The sequence below is a fragment of the Eriocheir sinensis genome, chromosome 44 (genome assembly GCF_024679095.1).
Source record: "Eriocheir sinensis breed Jianghai 21 chromosome 44, ASM2467909v1, whole genome shotgun sequence".
In the NCBI taxonomy this organism is placed as follows: domain Eukaryota; kingdom Metazoa; phylum Arthropoda; class Malacostraca; order Decapoda; family Varunidae; genus Eriocheir; species Eriocheir sinensis.
Genome location: NC_066552.1, coordinates 6257317 through 6273011, shown reverse-complemented (window position 1 = coordinate 6273011; position 15695 = coordinate 6257317). Strand labels below are relative to the sequence as shown.

The 15695-nt window shown below is 42.5% G+C and overlaps 1 protein-coding gene across 1 annotated transcript in view; it reads right to left on the bottom strand.

Annotated features, from left to right (window-relative positions):
• Positions 1–11605, bottom strand: part of LOC126980360 (dopamine receptor 1-like) — a 37207-nt gene extending 25602 nt beyond the window's left edge. Inside the window, exons 1-3 of the mRNA XM_050830147.1 lie at positions 11569–11605; positions 4887–5185; positions 1223–1369 (exon numbers count right to left, since the gene is read on the bottom strand). Coding sequence (XP_050686104.1) covers positions 1223–1369; positions 4887–5036 — 297 coding nt within the window. The 5' untranslated portion in view covers positions 5037–5185; positions 11569–11605. The remainder of the gene's footprint in view (positions 1–1222; positions 1370–4886; positions 5186–11568) is intronic.
• Positions 11606–15695: the final 4090 nt, after the last annotated feature.

The window sequence follows — 15695 nt, the reverse complement described above, 5'->3', positions numbered from 1 at the left end:
TTGGGTTGTGGTAGTAGTAGTTGTAGTAGTAGTAGTAGTAGTAGTAGTAGTAGTAGCAATAGTAGTAGTAGTAGTAGTAGGAGTATCAGTAGTAGTAGTTGTTGTTGTTTATTAGAGTAAAACGAAGAAGAAGGAAAAGGAGGAGAAGGATGAGTTTAATACCGAATAGAGAAAAGGAAAAAATGAAATAATGTAAAGATTTAATGATGGGGGAGATGGAGGGGAGGAAAGAGAGAGAGAAAAACGTGATTAATTGCCTATCTCTGTTTCCTTTATTTATTCTATTTCTCTTTTTATCTCTCGTTTATTTACCCTTCTAAGAGGACGTTCGTATGTTTGTTTAGCGCCAGTTCAAACATCCATCTTTTTTGTCTATTAATATTTACAAATAGATCTCTCTCTCTCTCTCTCTCTCTCTCTCTCTCTCTCTCTCTCTCTCTCTCTCTCTCTCTCTCTCATATACTATTCGTTTTTTTCCCTCCATTCTTCCTTCTCTCCCTCTTCCTCTTCCTTTTCTTGTCTCCATAAATCTCCTCCTTCCTTTTTCTCTCCTCCAACAGCCTTCCTCTTTTTTTCTCTCCTCCTCCCTTTACTGCCCTAAATTACTTCCTTAATTCTTCTTTGTTTCCTCCATTCCTTTCTTCCTTCATTAACCCTTTTTTGCAGTGTCCTCATTTCTCCTCCAATCTCTTTTTTTTTTTTACGTCAATTTCATGCTTTCACCGTGCTCGCTTTTTTTATTAACCTTCTCTCCCTGTCTCTGTCTCTCTCTAATCTTTCTTTTAATTAACTTTTTATCTCTACTATCTTCACTCCACTTCATTTCACTACCGTCCCTTCCTTTTTTTTATCTCCATTCACTTTCATTTCCCTTCACTCCTTCTATCCTACTCCCCTCCAATTGCCATTTTTACCCTTTCACTTTCTTCCCCTTTCCGTCTTTTTAACTCCATCTCACTTTTACCCCTTTCACTTTCTTCCCCTTTTTCATTATTCTTTCTTTTCACTTCATGTCATATTTATTAACTCACTTTCTTCCCCTTCACCTTCCTCCCTCTTTCGTTATCCAGTTCATTTCTTTTCACTCAAACATTCCTACTCCTTCACTTTCTTCCCTATATGTCATTTCTACCCTCTTCATCTCATACATACCCTTCCATCCCCTTCATCTCATCACCATTCTCTCCACCCCTTCACCGCCTCCGTCATCACCCTTCCTTACCCGCGGCTCTTCGTCCTTCTTGTCCGGGGGTCTGTGGAGTTTGAGGCTGATGGGTAGGAAGGAGACGAGAGCGCTGAGGAGCCATATCCCCGCGATGGACAGGGTCACGATGCGCTTGGTCATCCATCGGCCATACCTCAGTGGGTCCTGGGGCGCGAGGGATGAGAAGGGGAGAGAAGTTAGTGCAGTCGTTGAGGTATAGGGTTATGGAGGATGCTAGGGAGGGAAGGAAACGAGAGAAGAAATATTTGCTTAGTTAGGAGGTACAGAGAGTGAGATGGTAAAGGAAAGCAGAGGAAAAGAAAGAAAAGGAAAGAAAAGGAAGGGAGATGGGAGAGGAGAGGAATGAAGAAAGTTGGGGAAGAAAAGGAAAGAAGAAATGTTTGCTTAGTTAGAAGGTACAGAGAGTGAGATGGTAAAGGAAAGCAGAGGAAAAGAAAGAAAAGGAAAGAAAAGGAAGGGAGATGGGAGAGGAGAGGAATGAAGAAAGTTGGGAAAGAAGAGGAAAGAAGAAATGTTTGCTTAGTTAGAGAGTACAGCAAGTGAGATGGGAAAGGAGAGAAGAGGAAAAGGAAAGAAAAGGAAGGGAGATGGGAGAGGAGAGGAATGAAAAAAGTCAGGAAAGAAGAGGAAAGAAGAAATATTTGCTTAGTTAGGAGGTACAGAGAGTGAGATTGGAAAGGAGAGAAGAGGAAAAGAAGGGAAAGAAAAGGGAGATGGGAGAGGAGAGAAATGAGGAATGATAGGGAGGAAATGATAGAAGAAGGTTGTATTGGTATAAGAGAGGGGAGGAAAGGAGAGGAAAGGAGGAGAAAGATAAGGAGGTGCAGTTGGGGGCAAAGAGATGGGGAAGGAAAGGAAAGTAAAGGAAAGGAGAGGAGAGTAAAGGAGGAGAGAGGTTGGTTTTACTAGTAAGGAAGAATAAAGGAAGATATGGGAAGAAAAAAGGAAAGGAAAGGGAAAGAAAAGCTGGTCAAGTAAAGAGGTGCAGAGATGAAGTGAGATGGGAAAGAAAAGGAAAAGAAAGGAAAAGAAAGGAGAAGGACTGGCGTAATAAGGAGGTACAGAGATGAAAAGAAATGGGAGGGGAAAGGAAAGAAAATAAAATAAAAGGAAAGGAAAGGAGGGATGAGATGACAGACATAAAGAAAGTTTGTGAGGAAGGGAAAGGAAAAGAAAAGGTTAGTTTAGCAAGGAAAAACAGAAAGAAAAAAAAAGACATGAGATAGAAAGAGAAAGATGATCCAGGGAAACACAAAAAAGGCAAGGAACAGAAGGAGGGAGGAATGAAGGCGTGGAAGGGATGGAGGGGAGAAGAAAGGGAAGGAGAGAAAAACACCGGAACGAGGAGAAAAAGTAGGAGAGAAGTATCAAGGGAGAGAGGAGGAAAGATGGAGAGAGAGTGGAGATGAAGGATCACAAAGGGAGGGAAAAATGATACTGGGTACGAATGAGAGAAGAGAAGGAAAGCAAAGAAGAAAAGGGGAGAAAGGAAAAATGCAAGAGGGGAGGAAACGTGCGGGAAAAGTGACGTAGAGGGGAAAAGAAAGGGAAAAAAGAGACAGAATAGGAAAACAGAAGATGAAAAAGAGGAAAGGGAGTAAAAATGAATGTGAGAGGAAGGTGTTAAGGGAAAGGGAAAGGGAAAGGGAGGAAGGGAAGGGAAAGCCGTGGAAAGTGAAGGGACAAGGGTAGGAAATGGGAAAGAAAAGGAAAGCATGGGAGAGGGAAGAAAAGGAAAGGAAAAAGAGGAGTAGAGGGAATTAAAAGGAAAGGGGAGGAAAGGAAGGGAACGGAAGGGGAAGGAAGGGAGGAAAAAGCGGGAAAGGAGTGACGTAGGAAAGTAAATAAAGGAAAAGAGGAACAAAAAGGGAAAACAGAAAAGGAAAAAAGAGGAAAAAGGGAGGAAAAGTGAAAGAAAACAGAGAAAATAGTAGGAATTTGAGAAGAATGGGAAACGAGATGATAGAATTAGTGATTTGGGGGAAGTAGAGAAAGAAAAACAAGAGGAAAAAAGGAAAACAGAAGAGGAAGGAAAGAAAAAGAGGGAAAAGGAAAGAAACAGAGTAAATAGATAGATAGTGGGAATAATGCAAAATGGGAGGAAAAAAAAGTGTTAAAAAAGTGAAGTAGGAAGATTAAGAAAGGAAAAGAAAGGAACAAACAAGGAAAATAAAGGAGGAAGGAAAGAAAGCGAGGACAAAAGAAAGGAAACAGGAAACAGATGGAATGTGGGAATAATGCAAAATGGAAGGGAAAAAAGTATTAAAAAAGTGATGTAGAAAAGTAAAGATAGGAAAAGAAAAGAATAAACAAAGAAAATGAAGGAGGAAGGAAAGAAAAGGAGGAAAACAAGTAAGGAAACAGTAAATAGATGGAATGTGAAAAAAATGCAAAATGGGAGGAAAAAAAAGTGTTAAAAAAGTGAAGTAGGACGATTAAGAAAGGAAAAGAAAGGAATAAAGAAAGAAAATAAAGGAGGAAGGAAAGAAAGGGAAGGAAAAGGAAGGAAACAGAGTAAATAGGTGGAATATGGGAATAATGCAAAATGGGAGGGAAAAAAGTGGTAAGAAACGAAAAAGAGGAACAAAAAAAGGAAAATAGAGGAGGAGGGAAAAAGGAAAGCGAGAGCGGGAGAGGAGCGAGAAAAAGTGAATTGAGGAAGTGACGTAGAAAGGAAAAAGAGGATGAAAAGGAAAAAAAGGAAGATTAACAAAGGAGGGATGAAGGAAAAAAGGAAGGAAAAAGGGGAGGAAAGACATATGGAAGAATAAATAGTTAGAAAGAAATAATAATGGAATAGGAACGAGGAGAAATTAGAATGAGGGAAAAAGAAGAGAGAAAAATCGAGGGGGTGGCGGGGGAAAAAAGGAGGAAGGAAAGTAAGAGAGAAATATCGCTGTTCATTTTTTATCTAACTTCTTTTAATTGCTCGACGTATTTCTTTGCCATTATTTTCTATTGTTTCTTTATTCTGTATTTCTGTCACTTCCATCAGATAAATTTTAAAGGCAAAGTATCGGTCTGGTCTCCCTTTCGTTTTTTATTACATTATTTTTCATCTGCTTCCGTATACTCTCTCTCTATCTGTTTATCTATCTATCTATCTATCTATTTGTCTTTCTATCTATCTCTTTCTCTCTCTCACTCACTCAAACACTCACCCACCCACCCACCCACACACACACACACACACACACACACACACGCGCCATTATCAGCACTCGATAAATCCATACGCGTGTTATGCTATGAATGACAGTCACATTAGGGCAGATGTGAGGGGGGGCAGGGGCTAAACCTCTCTCTCTCTCTCTCTCTCTCTCTCTCTCTCTCATTCTTTATTTTTTTCCCTACGCTTTCCGTTTCACTTTTCACCCCCTCCCTTCCCTTCCTTCCTTTTCCTTTCCCTTCCTTCCTTTTCCCTTCCCTTTCCTTTCCTTTTAATTCTCTCTACTCCTCTTTTTCCTTTCCTTCTCTTTCCTTTCCCATGCTTTCGTTTTCTTTCCCATTTTCTACCCTTCCTCTCCCTTCCCTTTCCACCCCCTTCCCTTCCCTTTCCCTTAACACCTTGCGGCCTTACCTTGATGTGGATATATTCCCTTTCCACCCCCTTCCCTTCCTTTCCTCCCTTTCCCTTTCCCTTAACACCTTGCGGCCTTACCTTGATGTGGATGTATCTGTCCAGACTAATGGCGCACAGGTTCACGATGGAGGCCGTGGAGCACATGACGTCGAAGGCAATCCAGATGTCGCAGTACTCACTCCCGAAGGGCCAGTAGCCGAGGAGGTCATTGACGAGGGCGAAGGTCATGACAACGCAGGCCACGAAGAGGTCAGCGATGGCCAGCGACACGACGAAGAGGTTGCCGATCTTGCGAAGGTTCCTGTCAGTGTAGACGGCGAGGCAGACGAGGACGTTGCCGAAGATGGACAGGAAGATGACGAAGGAGAGAACGATACCTGGGGGAGAGGAGGAGGAAGAGGAGGGTTAGTGGTGGTGATGGTTGAAGAGGGGAGGAGGAAAGGGAGAGCGGGAAGAAGATGAAGATGAAGACGAGATAGGAAGGAGACGGAGGAGGAGGAAGAGGAAGGTAATAGGTTCGTTAGGTGAAGATGGAAAGAAAATAACGAAAGAAAAACAACTTAAAAGAGAGAGAGGAGAAGGAAGGGAAGGAAGAAGAAAAGGAAGAGAAGGAAGAGGAGGAGGAAGAGGAGGGTTAGTGGTGATGATTGAAGAGGGGAGGAGGAGAGGGAGGGAGGAGGAAGAAAAGATAGGGAGAAGGAGGCGGGTTAGGGATGATACCTGTAGAAGAGAGGAGGAAAAGGAGAGCGAGGATGAAGAGGAAGGGAGCAAGATGGGGAGGAGAAGGAGGAAGAGGAGGAGGAGAAGAGGACGAGGACCAAATAGGGAGGAAGAGAAGGAGGAGGAAGAGGAGGAGGAGGAGGAGGAGGAGGAGGAAGGTAAGAGAATAAAGGAATAGGTTCGTTAGGTCAATATGGAAAGAAAATGACAGAAGAGAAACAACTTAAAAGATAGAGAGGAAAAGGAAGGGAAGGAAGAAGAAAAGGAAGAGAAGGAAGAGGAGGAGGAAGAGAAGGAAGAGGAGGAGGAAGAGAAGGAAGAGGAGGAGGAAGAGGAGAAGGAGGAAAAAGATAAGTTCGTTAGTTGAAGATGGAAAGAAAATAACGAAAGAGAAACAACTTAAAAGATAGAGAGGAGAAGGAAGGGAAGGAAGAAGAAAAGGAAGAGAAAAAAGAGAAGGAGGAAGAAAAGGAAGAGGAGGAGGAAGAGGAGAAGGAGGAAAAAGATAGGTTCGTTAGGTGGAGATGGAAAGAAAATAACGGAAGAGAAACAACTTAAAAGATAGAGAGGAGAAGGAAGGGAAGGAAGAAGAAAAGGAAGAGAAGAAAGAGAAGGAGGAAGAGAAGGAAGAGGAGGAGGAAGAGGAGAAGGAGGAAAAAGATAGGTTCGTTAGGTGGAGATGGAAAGAAAATAACGGAAGAGAAACAACTAAAAAGAAAGAGAGGAGAAGGAAGGGAAGGAAGAAGAAAAGGAAGAGAAGGAAGAGGAGGAGGAAGAGGAGAAGGAGGAAAAAGATAGGTTCGTTAGGTGAAGATGGAAAGAAAATAACGAAAGAGAAACAACTTAAAAGAAAGAGGGAACAGGAGAAGGAAGAGAAGGAAGAAGAAAAGGATGAGGAAAAAGATTATCATTATTAGTAGTATTCGTATTAGTATTAGTAGTATTGGTAGTAGAAAGAGGAAAAATAAATAGAGGAGATAATAACAAGGACAAAAGCGAAGCGGGTGGAGAAGACGAGGAGAAAGCGGAGAATGAAAACCAAGATGCTGCAAGAAAACTAAAATGCGAGTTTAAAAATGAATTCCTGCTTCTTCTTATACTTGTCTGTCAGTTTCAGTTTGCTAGTGTTTTCGCTTCCCTGAGTCCTCGGTTTTGCTCGTTCGTTTCTTGGTATGAGTATTTTGGGGGCGTATACTTGTTATTTTCTGTTCGTTGTTTCTGTTTATGTCTATTTGTCTCTCTGCTCTCTCTCTCTCTCTCTCTCTCTCAATTATTCAACAAGATGGATATGATGAGTACTAACATTCATGACTGCAAATACATCACCGCCCGGCATATATGGTTAAACTCAGAGAGAGAGAGAGAGAGAGAGAGAGAGAGAGAGAGAGAGAGAGAGAGATGCAACCCTTGACTTTCTGCCGTGTTCAAGCTTGGAGGGAGTACAAATAAAGTTGACGGTTTTTCCTTCGAGCTCGACGTAAACAAAGCAAGGCAGCCCCCTCTTTGTCTTCATCTCTCTCTCTCTCTCTCTCTCTCATCATTTTTATCTTTTATCTTTTATCTTGTTCTGTTCCTTCCTTCCTTCCTTCTTCTCTTCTTCTCTCTCTCTCTCTCGTCGAAATACCCAAGGATCTTAATCAATATTTAGTGACCTGCTTCTAATAGAGAGGAACAGAGCAAATCTCCGGTCACGTGCGAAATTGAAATTGAGAGAGAGAGAGAGAGAGATAGAGAGAGAGAGAGAGAGAGAGAGAGAGAGAGAGAGAGAGAGAGAGAGAGAGAGAGAGAGAGAGAGAGAGAGAGAGAGAGAGAGAGAGAGAGAGAGAGAGAGAGAGAGAGAGAGAGAGAGAGAGAGAGAGAGAGAATTTCCCAATTAATTCGCGAGAACAAACTGTTGTGATGTTCCCTCTCCCCCATACTCCCTCTCCCCCATACACTCTCTCTCTCTCTCGCTCTCTCGCTCTCTCTCTCTCCCTTTCTCTGCGGCTTTGTAGAGTCAATAAAGGAAACGTAAATATGACAATGGGGAGGGAGGGAAAAGGAGGAAAAACTGGAGGAAAGAAATAGAGGATGGAGAGAGGAGGAGGAGGAGGAGGAGGAGGAGGAGGAGGAAAGAAGAAAGATAGAGGGAGAGATCTGAGGCGAAAATAACGATTTATGTTGGTATGATCTGAGAGAGAGAGAGAGAGAGAGAGAGAGAGAGAGAGAGAGAGAGAGAGAGAGAGAGAGAGAGAGAGAGAGAGAGAGAGAGAGAGAGAGAGAGAGAGAGAGAGAGAGAGAGAATCTTAAGATGAGGAAAGAGGAGGAAGCGAAAACAGAGAAAGATAGATAGACAGATAGATAGATAGATAGATAGATAGATAGACAGACAGAAAAGAAAGAAAGGGGGGTGGGGGTAGAGGAAACATGAAATTGAAGAAACGAAAATCAATGACATAGAAAAAATATAATAATAAAACGAAAAAATACAAAATAAAGGAAAGAGTAAAAAAAGAAAGAAAATAAAGAGGTACATAAGTTAATTACCGCCTTAATTAGTTAGCAAAGAAAAAACAGAGAAGTGGGAAACAGAAAGAGAATGAAGGGGAAAAAAGAATCGTGGAAAGAAATTGAGAAGAAAGTGTAATGAAACCCATGAAATAAGGCAAGGAAGGTATATAGATAGAAATAGATTGAGAGAGAGAGAGAGAGAGAGAGAGAGAGAGAGAGAGAGAGAGAGAGAGAGAGAGAGAGAGAGAGAGAGAGAGAGAGAGAGAGAGAGAGAGAGAGAGAGAGAGAGAGAGAGAGAGAGAGAGAGAGAGAGAGAGAGATGAAGATGATGTTATGAATGAAAAAAAAGGGGAAAATGTGGGAGGGAGGGAGAGAGTGGATAAAGGACAGGAAGGTAGAATGGAATGAAGGAAGACGATAAAGAGATAGAATGAGGGAAAGGACGAATGGGGAGATAGAGGAAGGGAGGGAAGGACGGAGGGAGATAGGTTGAGTAGAAAGGAGAGAAGAAAGGAACGAAGAAAGACGATTAAAAGAAAGAAAATGAAAGAAAAATGATGAAAGTGGCGATAGAGGAAAGGGTTTACAGGGGAGGGAGGGAGGGAGGGAGATAGGTAGAGTAGAAAGGAGATAAGAATGGAACGAAGAAAGACGACTAAGAGAAAGAAAATGAAAGGAAGAGGATGAAAGTGATGATGATGAAGAGAGAGATTAGGGAAAGGGAGAGAGGGAGGGAGGAAGGGAAGGAGGGATGGAGGAAGGGAGACAGCTGGACAGGTAGGGAGGACAGGTAAGAGCAATTAGGGTGCTCGGGAGGCAATTTAGAGAGGCAGGTAGGCTCAAAGACAAGAGTTACCCCCCTCCCTCCCCCTCTCCCCCCCCTTCCAGCTCCCCTCACCCCCTAACCCCCCTTTACCGGTCACTCTTTTCCCCTCACTCCCTTACACTCCCTCCCCGTCCTCCCTTCGCTCCCCCTTACTCACTAATCTATATTCCTCCCCTTCCCTTCCTTCCTCCCCTTTCCCTTTACGCTTCCTTACCTACATGCTTCTCCTTCCCTTCCTTTACTCCCCTCTTCTCCCTTTAACATTCTCTCTCCTTTCCTCCCCTCTTCTCCCTTTAACATTCTCTCTCCTTTCCTCCCTTTCCTGCTCTCCCCCTCCATTATTAAACTATTCTCCCCATTACTCCCTTATCTGCATCCCTGTTCCCTTCACTCATAATCTCCCTTTACTCCTCATTAACCTCTCCCCTTTCCCTCTCCTTTTACTCCCTGACAACATTGATTTCTATACCTGTTTCATTCTTTATTCTTCCTTATTCTTTTTTTTTCTTTCTCATCTTCCATTCCTTTATTTTCTCCCCCATTTACTGTTTCTTACCCTTCCTCTCCCTTAACAGACTTCACTCCTTAACCTATTTCTCCCTTTTTACTCCCTTACTCTTCTTTTCCTTACTTTTCATTCACTTAGTATTAATCTTTTCACTTTTTATTGTTACTCTCCCTTTCCCTTTACTTCCTTCACTTTCCTTTACTCTTCCTTCCCCTTCCTTCTCCCTCCCTTAATTGACTCCCCTTGACATCCCCTTCAATACTTCTTCCCCTTACTCATTCCTCCCTTTTCTTTCTCTTTTCTCATTCCCTCTTATCTCCTCCCTCATTTCTCCCTTCTCTATCCCCTTCATACCTCTTTTACTTCATTCCTCCCTTTTCTTTCCTTTTTCTCATTCCATCTTATTTTCTCCCTCATTCCTCCCTTCTCTATCCCCTTCGTACCTCTTTTACCTCATTCCTCCCCTCTCGTTCCCCTTTATTTCCTTTTTCTCCTCCCTCTTCCCTCCCTCTCCCTAGCATGACTTTCCTCCCCTCTCCCACCTCGCCTACACACACATTCCCTATCTTCCATACCCTTCATTCCCATCCCATCTAATCCCCATCACTTTTTCCCCAGCATTCCTCTTACTTTCCTCCCTTACACTCGCTACCTGCCAGCCTTCTCATTCTTGCTCCCCCTCTAGCTTAACTTTCTCTCCCCCTCCCCTCTCCCCACACCTCATCTCCCTCCTCCCATTCTCTCTCCCTTTGCTTCCTCTCCCTCTTCAAATCCTCTTTCCTCTCGCCTCCTCTCTCCCATCTCTCCCTCCTCTTTGCCTTCCTTTTCTCTCTCCCCTCCCCCTTTTTCTCTCCCCATGCCTTTTCTCTCCCCTCGCATCCTCTCTCCCTTTACCTCCTCTCCCTTCTCAGTCTCTCTCCCCAAGCGGCTTCTATCCCATCGCCGGCACTTCCTTCTCCTCTCCTCTCCTCTCCTCTCCCCTCCTCCTCCTATCCCCTCGCGCCTTCTCTCCCCTCTCTTCCCTATCGACCCCCCGCGGCTGACAGGATCTCTGGGTGTTAGTGGCAAAGAAAAGGCGAAGGGAGGGAAGGTAGGAGGATGGAGAGAATGGAGAAAAGGTATATTAAAGGAAAGACGGAGAAAGGGAGGAGAAGAAAAACGGAGGAAAGATACATGGAGGAAAAGAGGGAGATAGAGAGGGAGGGATGAAGGAAAAAGGAAAGAATGGGGAAAAGGTATATGGAGAGAAAAATGGAGAAATGGAGAGGGGGAAGAAGGGATAGGAGGAAAGAAGAATGAAGAAGATATGTACAAAAAGGGAAGGAAAGAGAAAAATAGACGGGGATTAAAGAAGAGGAAGGAAAGAACAAAGGAGAAAATGTGTATAGAAGGAAATAGGGAGAAAGGGAGGGAGCGAAAAAGGAAGAGAAAGGGAAAGAGGTATGAGGAGCAGATGCAAGAGGGAAAAGAGGGAACGAGATAGGGACGAATGAAGGGGAGATGGGAAGAATGGGGGGCATAGGAGGGCGAGAGGTAGGTTACATAATGAGTGTAGTAAAGGTCAAGGAAGGAAGACGGGAGGAGGGAAAGGAAGGAAGGAAAAGTGGAGGAAATAAAGCGAAATGAGGTAAGGAAAGAGGGATGATCGATTTTGTTTTGGGCAATGTATATAAGAAAAATTATATCAAAATTATTTCGCGTATTTCTATTGTTATTGTTATTATTATTATTATTATTATTATTATTATTATTATTATTATTATTATTATTATTATTATTATTATTATTATAATTATCTTTCTCATTATTTTTTTATCAGTAGCAGCAGTAGTATTAGTACAAACATTATTAATCATTTAGACGAGCATGCAACCTGCAATTATTTTTAATTAAGCGGCCAGCGCGTCACACCTCACCACACCCATATAATTATTACCACCTCACGCCACCCCACTCCCATTCACCCCCTCCATAACACTAACCATAAACATTAACACTTCTAAAGAATTACCTTTATTGTTGTTACCTCTACTACTACTACTACTACTACTACTACTACTACTACTACTACTACTACTACTACTACTACTACTACTACTACCACTACTCCTCCCACGACTACTACTCCTACTACTACCACTACCACTACTACAACAACTACTACCACTACTTATACTACCACTACTAACAATGATAATAACTCTGGCATTACTTACCAATTATCACCTTCTGGGCCAGGCTTATGTCAGGTAGCTCCTGCGAGAGAGAAAGAAAGAGACAAGACTTATTATTTGCGATATTTTTGTTACAAGAGAGAGAGAGAGAGAGAGAGAGAGAGAGAGAGAGAGAGAGAGAGAGAGAGAGAGAGAGAGAGAGAGAGAGAGAGAGAGAGAGAGAGAGAGAGAGAGAGAGAGAGAGAGAGAGAGAGAGAGAGAGAGAGAGAGAGAGAGAGAGCACCCTCACTCACCATTTCTCACGTTCGGGACCAAAGAAAATGTAAAGGTGATGCGGAAGGAATCGTTTGTTAATGACTTAATCAGACGAGGTATGAGGAAAACGTCTTAAATGTGTGTGTGTGTGTGTGTGTGTGTGTGTGTGTGTGTGTGTGTGTGTGTGTGTGTGTGTGTGAGTCCTTGTATGGTGGAGCAATCAATGTACCTGTTACCTTTTCTAATTAAAACACCCACGAACACACACACACACACACACACACACACACACACACACACACACACACATACAGGATCGTGAATCAATACGTAATTAAAATACCGCAAACACCACCACTACCACCACCACAACTATCACCATCACCACCACCATCACCACCACAAACACCATCAACACACTCCATAAATAAGCACGTCTAATTACTTCTCTCTTAATTGTCTGCTTAATGAACCTAATAATAATAATAACGATGATAGTAACGATGGCCAAGATTAACGACTCACACACACACACACACACACACACACACACACACACACACACACACACACGCACGCACGCGCGCACATTTAATATCCTGATATACAAAAGCTCAGAAAAAAGAAAAAAAACAATAAAAAGCTTACGCGAAGGAGAGAGAGAGAGAGAGAGAGAGAGAGAGAGAGAGAGAGAGAGAGAGAGAGAGAGAGAGAGAGAGAGAGAGAGAGAGAGAGAGAGAGAGAGAGATTAATAACAAAAGCAGGACAAACATACCAATAACAAAATGAAACCAAAGAATAATAGTGTGTGCTTGCCTGTGTGTGTGTGTGTGTGTGTGTGTGTGTGTGTGTGTGTGTGTGTGTGTGTGTGTGTGTGTGTGTGTGTGTGTGTGTGTGTGTGTGTGTGTGTGTGTGTGTGTGTGTGTGTGTGTGTGTGTGTGTGTGTGTATTTATTTCTCTCTCTCTCTCCTTACGAAACAGTTAAGGGTTAATAGAAGAGGCGGTTCCAATGGTTACTTGCGTCATGTCACCAACGAGAGAGAGAGAGAGAGAGAGAGAGAGAGAGAGAGAGAGAGAGAGAGAGAGAGAGAGAGAGAGAGAGAGAGAGAGAGAGAGAGAGAGAGAGAGAGAGAGAGAGAGAGAGAGAGAGAGAGAGAGAGAGAGAGAGAGAGAGAGAGAGAGAGAGAGAGAGAGAGAGAGAGAGAGAGAGAGAGAGAGAGAGTCATTATCTTCCACCTATTATCGCCACAATAACCTCAACGTAGCCACTTCTACCTTACCAAAAATGAAGATATTAACAATTATGTACCAGAGAAGATGACAGAGGTAGGAGGAGGAGGAGGAGGAGGAGGAGGAGGAGGAGGAGGAGGAGGAGGAGGATTAGTTGTTCTTGTTGCTGTTGTGATTATTATTTTTGTAGGAAGAAATGATGGAAGGAGAGGAGGGCAAAGACGATGAAGTGGAGGAGAAGGAGGAGGAAGAGGAAGAGGAGTTGAAGGAGGATGAGGAAAAAGAAAGCAAAAATCAGAGGAAAGCGATATTGAAGATGATGAGCGTCTGAAGAGATGACAAAGAGAGAAAGGAGATTACGAAGAAAAGAAAAAAGGAGAGACGCCTAATTAGGAAGGAAATGAAACTAATGATATGAAAAAATATAGAGAATATTAATGTAAAAGAAGAAAAATAGAAATATGTAACAGGGTTAAGATGAAAAAATATGACATTGCAAAAAGTGGAAGAATAGAATTAAAAATGTGTCGAAAAGAACTTGGAGATGAAAAGCGAAGAATATAATAATAATAGTAATAATAATAATAATAATAATAATAATAATAATAATAATAATAATAATAATAATAATAATAATAGTAGTAATAATAATAATGAAATGAAATAATAGCTAACAAGGAGAGAGAAGGCAGAAATATGAGCATATGAAAAAGACGAGTGAGAGGAGGAGGAGGAGGAGGAGGAGGAACTGAAAACATGTATAATAAAAAGCGTTGAGAATGAGAAAGAAAAGAAAGAGAAGAAAATGAAGAAAACAGAAGAGTAAACGAAAACGAAGAGGGAAACGAAGAAAAAAATGAAGGCAAAGAAGAAAACGAAAACCGTGGAGGATGCGATGGAGAAGAAAACATGAAGAAAAAGAAGAAAACGCCCAAGAATAAGAAGACGGACATGAAACGTGGAGACAAAACAAGGAAGACAAAGAAAAGAAAAAGGAAATGAAGGCAAAGAAGAACAAGAAAACCGTGGAGGATGCGATGGAGAAGAAAATATGAAGAAAAAGAAGAAAACGCCCAAGAATAAGAAGACGGACATGAAACGTGGAGACAAAACAAGGAAGACAAAGAAAAGAAAATGGAAATGAAGGCAAGAGATGGAAAGAATCAGAATACGAAACGAGATAAAAAAAACAGAGCAAGAAAGAACAAGAGGAAGAGGAAAGAGAGGCAAGAGAATCGGACGAGTAAGAAAGAAGATGGTGAAGAAAAAGAAAATAGCGGAGAAGGAGAGAAGCGAAAGAAGGATACGAAAAGAAGAAAGAAAAAAATATATAGAAAAGGAGGCAAGAGAAACGGTATAACAAATAACAACTGAAAACGATGAGGAAATGGAACAAGGAGAAAGAGCTAAGAGAAGATGAATACCAGAAGAGGAAAAAGAAAAAAAAGACGAAGAAAAGGAACTGAAAAGGAGAATGAGACAAGAAAAGAGGAAGAAGAAAGATAATGAGCAAAAGAAAAAAGGAAAAGGAGACAAATAGAAGAGGGAGAACAAGAAGAACAAGGAGACGAACACGAAACGAGGAAAAAGAACAAGAATACGCTTTCTTGTTCTTTTTCCTCGTTTCGTATTAAACTCCTTGTTCTCTTTATTATCTTTCTTCTTTCTTTTTTCTTGCCTCTTCCTTTTCCTTTTATTTCCTTTCCTTTTTCTTCGTCTTATTCGCCTTTTTTGTTCTTTTTCCTCGTTTCGTATTAATCTCCTTGTTCTCTTTATTATCTTTCTGCTTCCTCTGTTCTTGCTTCTTCCTTTCCTTTTTATTTCCTTTCCTTTTTCTTCGCCATATTCGTCTTTATTGTTCTTTTTCCTCGTTTCGTATTCGTCTCCTTGTTATTCTTGTTAATAAGACGAAGAAAAAGAAAAGGAAATAAAAAAGGGAAAGGAAGAGGCAGAGAAGAGGAACCGGAATCAGAATCAGAAGGCGGCGAGAGCGAGAAAGCAATCCCTCGGGGCGCGCCAAGAAGAAGATTAAGTTCGGCTGATAATCTCGACAGGAGTGTGAAGCCCGGGCGACGGAGGGGCTTGGCGGTCCCTTGGGAGGCACCGCATTGATGACACACCTCTCCACCGCCATAACAGCTGCCCCCGCCCGCCTTTGCCCCCCTCCTCCGTTCCCTCAACTTTCCCCGCCCCCTCAGAGTGACAAGACACAGGGAATTATATGAGGACTGCAAGAGGTTAGTCAGTCTACGTATGAACTCAAGATCTGCCTAACCTTCCTATGTATCCTATGTATTCTCATGTATTCCTCCTCCTTCTTCCCTTTTTTCCTCCAACCCCCCCTCCCCTCCTCCACCACTGCCCCACAAATCCCCTTCCCTCCCCTGCCCCATCAAAGGATATAAGGAGACTACAAGATGTTAGTCAGTCTACGTATGGTGACTCAAGATCTACCTAACCTCCTCCTACCTCTTCCCTCTTTCCCCTCCTCCCCCACTGCCCCCCAAACCCCCTTCCCTCCCCTGCCCCCTCAAAGGATATAAGGAGACTCCAAGAGGTTAGTAGTCTACGTATGGTGACTCATGATCTACCTTACCTCCCCCTCCTCTTCTCCCCAAGCCCCCCTCCCCTCCTCCCCTTCTACTCCCCGAATTCCCTCCCCTCCCCTGCCCCCTCAAGGGATA